The 11,220-nt window shown below is 48.2% G+C and overlaps 1 protein-coding gene and 1 long non-coding RNA gene across 4 annotated transcripts; one reads left to right on the forward strand and one right to left on the reverse strand.

Annotated features, from left to right (window-relative positions):
* Nucleotides 1–5,732: 5,732 nt before the first annotated feature.
* Nucleotides 5,733–10,381, reverse strand: CNPY2 (canopy FGF signaling regulator 2). 2 transcript variants are annotated; one of them, XM_084758609.1, is made up of 6 exons: nt 10,174–10,381; nt 9,586–9,698; nt 9,320–9,435; nt 7,044–7,247; nt 6,644–6,740; nt 5,733–5,904 (listed from the first exon to the last, which is right to left on the reverse strand). In XM_084758609.1, exons 2-6 carry the CDS (start codon nt 9,671–9,673, stop codon nt 5,861–5,863), a joined length of 549 nt encoding a protein of 182 aa, XP_084614735.1. In that variant the 5' UTR covers nt 9,674–9,698; nt 10,174–10,381; the 3' UTR covers nt 5,733–5,860. The 2 variants fall into 2 exon arrangements, with proteins under 2 accessions (XP_084614735.1, XP_084614736.1); XM_084758610.1 differs by having other exon boundaries at nt 10,093–10,224.
* A 56-nt stretch (nt 10,382–10,437) lies between these two features.
* On the forward strand, nt 10,438–11,091 carry LOC311584355. 2 transcript variants are annotated; one of them, XR_014774826.1, is made up of 2 exons: nt 10,438–10,541; nt 10,779–11,091. It is a non-coding gene; the product is annotated as an uncharacterized lncRNA (long non-coding RNA). The 2 variants fall into 2 exon arrangements; XR_014774827.1 differs by having other exon boundaries at nt 10,536–10,673.
* The last annotated feature ends 129 nt before the right edge of the window (nt 11,092–11,220 follow it).

The following is an 11,220-nucleotide window of genomic DNA, read 5'->3' on the forward strand; positions in this document are numbered from 1 at the left end:
CCAGGCTACCTCCCCGAGGAACTTCAAAGCTCCACTGATCAATATTTGCTCCCAATTTAGCATCTCACATAGGGTTTCCTCATAACCCTGGGGTAGTCTGGCCTGCCTCCTTTCCCCCTAGTTAATTATCCACAGAGACTAGGTAGCAGATCAGAGGGCTGAGCTCCAGTGCCCGTCAGGTGAGCCTGCCAAGGGGACAGGTATTGGGTGGCCGTAACAGTCACTGCTGTTTTAATAACTGCAGGGAGAATGTGGGGACAGTAAGGTGCTTTAAGCCCCTTGGCACTGGGTTCTGGATTTTAACACACAACCTTTTATTTACTTGAAGTTGTTCAGTGCTGATATTTATTGTTGTAGAGTCAATGTGAAAGCCCGAACATAAAGGGGGTTTAAGTGGAATCCCCCAAAAGCTGAGTCTGGCATCAGTCTCTGTCTCTGGCCACTGGTTATTTAAAATGTGGCTTCTAACGTGCTCTATTAACACTCAAGCACTAAGCCACGCCCTAGCCCTAGAGTGTCTTTCTGAGCGCAGATGGGGTGGTTAAGGCAGCCATGACTAGAACAGCAAAGTAAACTCTAGGTCCAATGGAGAAGGCCCAGACTTGACATCATTGTGACCTTGGGAAGATTTAAGATGTGCAGGGACAATGATGCCCCCTGGTGGTCAAAAAAGGGGGAGCATGCAGGCTCTATTTTAAAAACTGTCTAAAACAAACTTCCTCACTTAGTGACAATAGCTTGCTCTCTCTGTGTGTCCACGAGCATACATATGGCTACATGAGTCTCACATATGCTAAGCCATCAGCTACATCAAAGCCGTTTTTAAAATGTTGAGAAGCCAGGAGTGGTGACACGTGTATATAATCCTAACTTTTGGGAGGTAGAAGCGGGAAGATGTAGAGTCCAAGGCCATCTTTGGTTACACAGTAATTTCAAGGACCACCTGGGCTATGTGAGACCCTGTCTAAAAAGAAAAATTACGTCCACTCTGAGGCAAAGTCTCACTAAGTCGCCCAGGTTTGCCAAGAACGTCTGATCCTCCTGCCTCAACCCCTGGAGTAGCTAGGATCACAGACATGCACGCCTTGCTGACAAAAGCTAAAATGTATTTAGCGCTTGCTGTTTCACGTTACTATCTAACTATGGTACATGAGTCATCTTAATTAATCCTTACAACTCTTAAGTGTGTAGGTAATAGTACCTTTAAAGAGGAGGAAATGCAGATAAAATATCCTGCCAAGGGCTATTGCTCATAACTGGCCAAGCTAGAATTCAGACTCAAGTCAGCCTCAGTCAGAGCTCATCTCTATCTGCTAAGCTCTACTTACTATTTACTCGCTAGGTCCTGGGGATCCTGAATACTAGGCCAGTGTTCTACCCCTGAGCCTCACCCTGGCCCCGGAGGATTTCTGAATCCTTGCCCCTGGTCTCCCGGTGACATCAGCACAACGCGTTGCTATAAAGATACTTTCAAAGATAAGAACTGTGACGTCTCCCCCATCTGTAAACCTTTGCACAGCCATAACTGATAAACACAGCCGGAGACGCCCACCCTAGAACACGTACAGAAAGAAAAACCCAATGCTTAGCAGCTGCAATGACCAAGGTGAGCAAGATGGATGCCTTCCTTGTAGTGGGAGAGGTCGACAACAAGGATCACGCACACTAGGCAAGTGTTGTTTGGTTGGTTGTTTGGTTTTGGTTTTTCAAGACATAGTTTCTCTGTGTAGCCCTGGCTGTCCTGGACTCGCTTTGTAGACCAGGCTGGCCTTGAACTCACAGCGACCCGCCTGCCCCTGCCTCCCAAGTGCTGGGAGCGCCCAGCCCCATGGATGCAATTTTGCTTCCTCACTGACTACCAAGCCCACTTTACTCCTCTTGAGCTTCCTTCTTTATAAAATAGTATAGACCGGGCATGGTGGCACACACCTTTAATACCAGCACTTGGGAGAGAGAGGCAGGCGGATCCCTGTGAGTTCAAAGTCAGCCTGGTCTACATAGTGAGTCCAGGACAACCAAGGCTATACAGAGAGACCCTGTCTTTTTTTTTAAAAAAACCCAAATAAATAAATAAATAAAATTAAATAGTATAAACCCAGGCATGAGGAAATGCTTAGCACTCTAGAGGCAGAGGCAGACAGATCTCTGAGTTCAAGACTAGCCTGATCCACATTTTAGGACAGCCAAGGTTACTGTAGAGAAACCCTATCTCAAAAAATAAAAATAGGGGCTGGAGGGATGGCTCAGTGGTTGGGAGCACTGTCTGCTCTTTCAGAGGACCTGGGTTCAATTCCCAGCGCCCACATGGCGACTTACAACTGTCTGTAGCTCTAAGAGCTGACACCCTCACAGGCAGGCTAAACACTAATGCACATAAAATAAAAATAAATAATTTAAAAAATAAAAATAAAATTAAAAATAAAGCCAGGCGATCGTGGTGCACACCTTTAATCCCAGCACTCAGGAGGCAGAGGTAGGCGGATCGCTGTGAGTTCAAGGCCAGCCTGGTCTACAAAGCGAGTCCAGGACAGTCAAGAGAAACCCTGTCTGGAAAAACCAAACCAAACAAAACAAAAAAATAAGCTAGGCATGGTAGCGCATGCATTTACCGCCAGTGCTCAGGGAGGCAGAAGCAGGCTGATGATCACTGTGAGTTCAAGGCCAGCCTGGTCAACAAAGCAGGTCCAGGACTACCAAGGCTACATAGAGAAACCCTGTCTTGAAAAACCAAAATAAAGCCGGGCGGTGGTGGCGCACGCCTTTAATCCCAGCACTCGGGAGGCAGAGGCAGGCGGATCGCTGTGAGTTCGAGGCCAGCCTGGTCTACAAAGTGAGTCCAGGACAGCTAAGGCTACACAGAGAAACCCTGTCTCGAAAAAACAAAAAAAAAAAACAAAAAAAAAAAGAAAAACCAAAATAAATAAATAAATAAAGCTGGGCATTGGCGTCACATGCTTTTAATCTCAGCACTGGGAAGGCAGAGGCAGGTGGATTTCTGAGTTCAAGGCCAGTTGTTCTACAGAGTGAGTCCAGGGCAGCCAGGCATACACAGAGAAACCCTGTCTCAGGGGGAAAAAACCCCAAAACAATCAAACAAGTCAAAACCAAGCCTAAAGTGGTGGTTCAACTTTTAACTCCCGAAAGGCAAATGCAGTCTGGTCTACATAAAAAGAGCTCCGGGCCAGCCACCCAGAACTACATGGTAAGATCCTGTCTTACTAAAAACAAAACAAAACAAAACAAAAAACCCAGCAAAGGATATTTTGTTCTTTTCTTTTTCTTTCCATTGTTGAGAATGAAATCCAGAGTGTTGCTTGTGCTGGGTAAGTTTCTTTAGCCTTGGGCTTGTAAAACAGGAATAATGTCTTTTTTTTTTCTCTGTGTAGCCTTGGCTGAATTTGTGGCCTCCCTGGACTCCATTTTCATCTGTAAAATGGGCAGAGTCAAGTTACATGAATTTCAAGATCTTTTGCTTTTTTTAAAGATTTATTTATTATGTATACAGTGCTTTACCTGCATGTACACCTGCAGGCCAGAAGAGGGCATCAGATCACATTATAGATGGTTGTGAGCCACCATGTGGTTGCTGGCAATTGAACTCTGGAAAAGCAGGCAGCCTTCTTAACCACTGAGCCATCTCTCCAACCTGCTTTCTGTTGTTTGTTTTTTGAGACAGAGTTTCTGTGTGAAGCCCTGACTATTCTGGAACTCACTTTGTTTGGTTTTGGTTTTTTGAAAAGGGTTTCTCTGTGCAGCCTTGACTGTCCTGGACTCAACTTTGTAGACCAGGCTGGCCTCAAACTCACAGCGATCCACCTGCCTCTGCCTCTCAGTGCTGGGATTAAAAGGGTGTGCCATCATTCCTGGCCAAAATGCTGTACTTTTAAAAAAGATATTTATTTAGTGTGTGTGCTTTGGTCAGAGTGTACTTGCAGAGGTCAGAGAATAATCTGTAGAAGTCAGTAGGATGAGGATTCAACTCAGGTAAATAAATGCCTTCACCTACTGAGCCCTTTTATTCTTTTAATTATTATTATTTTCTGAGATGAGGTCTATGTAGGCTTGCTGTCCTCCAATTCTGGGCAATCCTCCTGCCTCATATCTCTAAGTAGAGTATGAGGCACCACACCAGGCTTTAAATGTTGTAATTGCCTTTGTTTAATCTGAGAGGTGGGTAATATGGTGAAGAGGACAAGCCTGAAGGCCTGAGTTTGAGCTTTGGACCCAGGAAGGACAGAAAGGTCTCCCAAAGTCGACTTCTGACCTCCAAAGACCAACCACAAACAAAATAGACATAAAATTAAAGAAGCAACTTGGGAGGCAGAGGCAGATGGATTGCTGTGAGTTCGAGGCCGGCCTGGTCTAAAAAGCAAGTCCAGGACAGCCAAGGCTAACACGGAGAGACTCTGTCTCAAAACCGCCCCCTCCCCCCAAAATAATAAGGTCCAAAAGAGAAAAAAAAAAAAAGGTCCAAAAGGTCGGTAGCTTAGATTTTCAGGACTATGTACTATACAGGATATTCTGGACTAACAATGGCTTGTGATGTACAAAGATGCCGGAAAGGTTATAGGTAGGGATGTTTTGCCTGAAAGTTTGTCTGTGGACCACTTGAGCACCTGGTACCCAGAGGCCAGTGGAGAGCATCAATCTGGGGAACTGGAGTTATGATGGTTGTAAGCTGCCATGTGGGTGCTGCGAACCTGTAACCCCTGAAAGAGCAGCCAGTGTTCTAAACCGCTGAGCTCTCTCTCCAGATAAATGGTGAAAGTATTTTTGAGTCAGAGTCTTACTATGTAGCCAAGGCAGGCCTCAAATTTGTAATCCTCCTGCCTCAAGCCTTCCAGGTGCTGGGATTAGAGGTGTATCCTGCCATACCTGGCATAGTTTTTGTTTGTTTGTTTGTTTGTTTGTTTGTTTGAGACAGGGTTTCTCTCTGTAGCCTTGGCTGTCCTAGACTCACTTTTTAGACCAGGCTGGCCTGGAACTCACAGAGATCCTCTGCCTCTGCCTCCTGACTGCTGCTGGGATTAAAGGCGTGCGCCACCATGCCCAGCTTTTTTTTATTTTTATTTTTTAGAAGATTTATTTATTTTCTACTTGTACAGTATTCTGCCTGCATGCCAGAAGAGGGCACCAAATTTCATTGTAGATGGTTGAGAGCCACCATGTGGTTGCTGGGAATTGAACTCAGGACCTTTGGAAAAATGAACAATGCTTTTAACCTCCGAGCCCTTCACTGTCCCTTTCACTGTCGCCGCTCCTTACCTCTCCTGCTCCTATGTGACAGAGCTGATTTTCCCTCTCCTGTCTCTGCTCTTGCTGGTCCCTCCATCTGGAAGGGCGGAGAGGGAAGAAGTATGCATCTCCACGGTTTCCTTCTAGAGCAATCCCCACCTTTAATGCCCCACCAGCACGAATACGAGGGCCTTCTAGAGTCTTCTGCTTCTCATCTGCGTCCCCTGCTCACACAACCGGTTCTCTTTTCTTCACAATGCCACAGTTACCAACACATTACATTAGTACACGCTGAGTTAAGTATGTATCTATCGTTTGTAAGTTGAACAGGATCCCACAGGCTGGAGAATTAATGGGTCAGGGCCCGCCTGCCTTTACACTATGCCAATCCCCAAACTCTACCCCTCCATTTTTTATTTATATTTTTAACTGTCTGCCATCCCCTACCTTCCAGCCTAATATAAAGGCTGTATTTGGGTATAAAAAGACAACACAGCTTGTGCTTTTGGTTTCAGGCTTTTTTTTTCAGTTCATTTCCATAAAAACATAATAAAAAAGGCAATGCCACCATCTTCCCCTCCTGGGGGTATTTCATCGCGTTGGTCCAGGCTGCTTGCTCCAGTGTTCATAGCTCATCATGCGAGCTGTGCAGGGCATGGTCACATAGGTCTGCAAAGAGTACACAACAGTTTTGAAGGAAACGGCCACTCTCTCACATGCACACACACCCCTTTCAGGAAAACACCCCAAGCCAAACTGACACCAACCACTGTTCTTCAGAGCACATGCTTTTTTTTTTTTTTTAAGATTTCTTTATTTATTATGTATATACAATGTTTTGCCTGAATGTACACCTGCAAGCCAGAAGAGAGCACCAGATTTTATTATAGATGGTTATGAGCCACCATGTGGTTGCTGGGAATTGAACTCAGGACCTCTGGAAGAACAGGCAGTGTTCTTAATTTTAACCTCTGAGCCACCTCTCCAGCCCCCCCCCCTTTTTTTTTTTGAGACAGGGTTTCTCTGTGTATCTCTGGATGTCCTGGTCTCCCTTTGTAGACTAGGGTGGCCTCGAACTCACAGCAATCCGCCTGCCTCTGCCTCCCGAGTGCTGGGATTAAAGACGAGCGCCACCACGCCTGGCCTTGCAGAGCACATGCTTATGAATGACAAACTAACCCCAGCGTGTGCTCACTTTCTCCCTCTCTTCCTCTCCCTCTCTCCTGTACTTAAGAGTAATAGAGACAGAGATTCTGAAAGCCAATAGGTGGAGACTGGAGAGAAATTACTCCAATCCCTAAGCCAAGGCAAAGCCAGCTACGGGACAGCTCTTGTGTGGTGAGGCTCGGGGCAGCAAGCCAGGTTACACCAGGCTGTGAGCAAAGGGTGTGAAGTGGGATAGCTTTACCTGTTCGCTTACTGCAAAGTTTATCTTTAACGTTGTCAGCCTCTCTTGAAAAGAATTCAATCAGTTCGTCCTCGTACTCCTCCACAATGCTCTCACACTGTCGACCCAAGGAAGAGAGACGTGACACAGGGCGTCTGGCTCACACCTCCCGAGAAGGGCAGAAGACAACCACTCATCTCTCTCTGCCTGTTCTTTCAGGGGTGGATTCCTGTAGACAGGGTCTTGCCACATAGCCCTAGCTGGCCTGGAACTCTCCGTGTGTACCAGGCTAACCTCAAACTCCTACCTCTGCACCTTCCAGGGCTGGAACCTAGGCACACAACACCCCTGTCTGCCACTGACCCCCAATCTATGCCCAACCATTGCCATGAATTCCCGGGCACCCACCGCCGCCACTCACCGCAAACTTGAGGGTGCCGCTGATGTCGGAATCAATTCGGATGCCCTGTAAGTCATGTTCGCTGGATTCTCCGTTCCGGCCCACGACGCGCACGTAGTTCTTGCGGTGGGTGGAAGGGTCGATCTGTTCGCCATATTCCTTCATGCGGTCGCACACCTCCTCCAGCAGCTCCGTGAGGTGGGCCTCTGAGCGGGCGTAAGGCACCTGGAAATGGACTCGGCCTTCGGTCACTCCCTTCCACCTCATAGATCAGTCATTTGCACCCTCCATTTTCTTTCTTTCTTTTTGGAGACAGGGTTTCTCTGTGTAGCCTTGGCTGTCCTGGACTCGCTTTGTAGACCAGACTGGCCTCGAACTCAGAGATCTGCCTGTCTCTGCCTACCAAGTCCTGGGGTTAAAGGCCTGCGCCACCAGGCCCAGATAACACTCTTAATTTTCAAGTCTAACGTAAACAACTAAATCTGAAAAAATTTAACCCCCAATAATAGTCTTTTTGAGTGTCCCTTCTTCCCTCCTTTCAAATCGCTTTCAAATGTACATATTTTGTTTGTCCTTTGGATCATGGTGTTGCCCTGTAGCCTTGGCTGGCCTACAACTGTGTAGACCAAGCTAGCCTTGAACTCAGAGAGATCCACCTGCCTCTGTCTCCAAGTGCTGGGAATAAAGGAATGTGCTACCATTCTGGGCAAATGTACAATCTTATTTTGCCTGATTATAAAACCCCAAGAAATAAGATAGGACCCATTAGCTCCAAGTTACAGACAGAAACTATTTTGATTAACTATAATCAACTACATTTTTTTTTTCTTGTGAATTTCCTTAGTTCCTGTGGACATAGATTTTTATTTATTTATCTTGATTTTTTGGTTTTCCAAGACAGGGTTTCTCTAGACCAGGTTGGCCTCAAACTCACAGGGATCCACCTGCCTCTGCCTCTGCTTCCCCAGTGCTGGGATTAGAGGCATGCGCCACCACAGCCCAGTAGACATAGGTATTTTTTATTTATTAAAAAAAAAACATTAAAAGGGGCTGGAGAGATGGCTCAGCAGTTTAAGAGCACTGGCTGCTCTTTGAGAGGATTGGATTCAATTCCTAGCACCCACAGGGCAGCTCACAGCTCTAACTACGGTTCCAGGGGATCTGTATTTTTAGACATATACGGTAAAACAAATACCAATGCACATAAGATAAAAACAAATCAAGCCGGGCGTGGTGGCGCACGCCTTTAATCCCAGCACTCGGGAGGCAGAGGCAGGCGGATCGCTGTGAGTTCGAGGCCAGCCTGGTCTACAAAGCGAGTCCAGGACAGCCAAGGCTACACAGAGAAACCCTGTCTCAAAAAACCAAAAAAAAAAAAAAAAAAAAAAAAAAAAAAAAAGATAAAAACAAATCATTTGTAAGTGTCCTTGTAGTTACTTACAAGCTTTGCATGTGTCTTATGTTTCTAACTAATATACATTTCTTGCTATAAAGTTTTAAAAGTTTATTCTTCTTTTATGCATATGAGTGTTTGCTTGCATACATGCATGTCTGGTGCCCACAGAGCAAAAGAGGATGTCAGATTCCCCAGAATGAGTCACGAGCCACCCAGTGGGTGATAGTTTCTGAACCAGGTCCTCTGCAACAGTGGCATGTGCGTCTAACCACTGAGCCGTCTGTCTGTCCAGCTCCAAGGAAGCCTCTGCGGACCGGGATCACAGGTGTGCACCAGCCTGCCGGGCGAGACCTCTCACTCTCTAGATGGATGTGTACGCACTACACTGCTATAGAGGAGTCATATGAACCAGGAGTGTGAGAAAGGCGCTGATGAGGCTCTTCCTGACAGCTAAATTCTACAGCAGAAACAATGAATTGAGGTCTGGGGCCAAGAAACATGTTTTAACTTCCCAGGCCCTTCCAAATAAGGCAGAGCCCAAATGCTCTGTTTTTGTCAGTGAGGCAGGGTCTTAAGTAGTCCAGGCTGGCTTCGAACTCCTGACCATACTGTTTCTACCTCCCAGCACTAGGATTACAGGCATGCAGTACTGTACCTGGCTTAGAGCCCAATTCTTCAGCAACACCACGTTCTGGCCCACTGGGTTTTTGTTCTGTTTTTGAAAACTATCTAATTCTGTGGTCCAGATGGGCCTGGACCTGAGAGAAGCCGTCCTGCCTCAGCCTCTGAGTGCCGGATTATTACTGTCACTCTATGGTTGTACGATTTCCTGCTTTCTTCTCTTCCACCTTCGTATTCAAAGCCTGGATCGAGCTGCTTTATTTGGGGGATGGTAAGTTACCTCCACAACTGACTGGCTGCCATCTGGATTGATTCGGAAGGATCCCATCTGAATGGTCTTCTTGGGGTCCACCCGGGCAATTTCCCACTCTAGTTCATCCACCAGAGCCCTGCAAGCTAGTGCCAGGGAAGAGAACAGGGTGGGGACGGTGAGGAGACTGGTACAGACCCAGGGACTTCTGCCCATCCTCGTCCCCAGCTTTGGATCTTACGCCCTCCCACGGGTCGGCTTCCTCCCACTTCTTCTCCTTGTCTTTGTGCCTTTACCTCCACAGTGTAGATCCTGGCTCCTTCGAGCCCAAGCAGTTCCCAGCAGCACCCCCAAAAGTAGGGCCAGCCAACCCCAGCCTTTCATCTTTAGCGTAATGGGGTCGCTCCACCTGGATTCGTGTGAAAATAAAACACAGGTGTGAGGAGACCGATCCATTTCAGCCCTGACCGCCACCCTTCATCCCTCAGGCCTCGGTGTGACCCTGATTCTACCTATCCGGGAAAAGGCCACGTTACAAACTCGGGAGAGACGGGAGCTGCTGGGGGGTGGGGGTGGGGCAGGACCATAGGAAGTGAGAGCTCAGAACTGGGACTCAGTTCCAGAAACTATGTCCTCCACAGGTGAGGGCTGGACACTGAGGGCTCCAGAGCTACGCGGTAGCTGTGGGATGCATGTTTTCCAACTATGCCAGGGTGCCGGGCAGAAACCACCAGCCAGGCCACGAGAACACTCCATAACGAGGGCCTGTGTGGACCCAGCACCAAGAGTTCTAGAACCCCCACCTCCAGAATGTGGGTAGCTCCCGCGCGGCTCCGTCCCCAACCTCAGTGCGCCCACTGCCCTGATGCTCGCATCTGTCCCACCTCTGCTCCCACGGCCGCCGCCGTGGCCCGGGCACTGCAAAGCAGCCGGCTGGGAAGAGCGGGGCTGTCCCGAGTCCAGGGTGGCCGGCCGGGGACCGCCTGGGCCAGCTGTGTGCACCAAACTCTGCACGAGGGGACCCGACGCGGCGTGCGAGCCCCTAGGGGAAGCGGACCCCACGGCCGCCCCTGCGGACTCTCGCGCGAGCAGGCAGCTTCGGGAGCGCCTGAGCGGGAGGCGGCGAGGACCCCTCGGAAAGCTGAGGACCCAGGCTTGCGTGGCGCGGGGCTCACGTGACCACCCAGAGAACAAAGGTCGCCTAACGCGAGGACCGAGCTCAAGTGCTGCGTGGGGTAACGTGTCGGCCCAGGTAGGCTAGGACTTCCAGATAGACGCGATCAGTGGAAGAGAAACCTAGGTTTCAACATACGAAGCGTCCATCACACTGCAAACTACATTTCCCAGGAAGCACGGCGGCACCAACCTTTCCTAGTAGCTACAGGTCTTTTTTAAGCTAGTTGTTAGTTTCTGCATGTGCCAAATTAATAAATTATCGTCATTAGGTACGCATTAGGAAAGTCACTATTGGTGTCTTCTGCCTTTTCAGGCGGGTTCCTGGAGATTTCTGGAAGTTATCCTGAGGATGGGAGGCTCTCAGGCCTGAATAGGCCAAGCCCCTCTGAATTCCCAGCACGTCACTAGTACTACCGAGGAGCTCTGCAGCCCAGGATGCCCTGAACTCAACTCAACTGTTAGGGTTACATACAGGCTGTACGTTAAACTGGAATTTATGGTCACTTTATGTATTTAGGGTGCTAGGCAACTGCCGCAAAGGCTGAACACTCTGTGTGTGTTTGGGGGAGGGGGAACGGACAGGGACACCACAGTTATACTATTATATTCCTCCTGGATGCACTCACTGTGGGACTCCAGATTCTTCATTTCTAGGTGTGGATCTGAACACAATTTTAATTTTTCATTGTTTGGTGAAGTTAAAACAAAGAAAGGAGAGCCACCCGAGGTGGCGCACACCTGTAATCCCAGGGGCA

This window comes from Acomys minous, assembly GCF_964271855.1.
Source record: "Acomys minous genome assembly, chromosome: 15".
NCBI lineage: Eukaryota > Metazoa > Chordata > Mammalia > Rodentia > Muridae > Acomys > Acomys minous.

What these genes read in the sequence shown, in the direction of transcription:
- CNPY2 (XM_084758609.1), bottom strand. Translation starts at nt 9,673, where the DNA reads ATGAAAGGCTGGGGTTGGCTGGCCCTACTTTTGGGGGTGCTGCTGGGA. An exon ending in CCAGGATCTACACTGTGGAG is followed by an intron (nt 9,436 to 9,585) that starts GTAAAGGCACAA and finishes CCCTGGCACTAG; the next exon opens with CTTGCAGGGCTCTGGTGGAT. An exon ending in GCAGCCAGTCAGTTGTGGAG is followed by an intron (nt 7,248 to 9,319) that starts GTAACTTACCAT and finishes GTCCATTTCCAG; the next exon opens with GTGCCTTACGCCCGCTCAGA.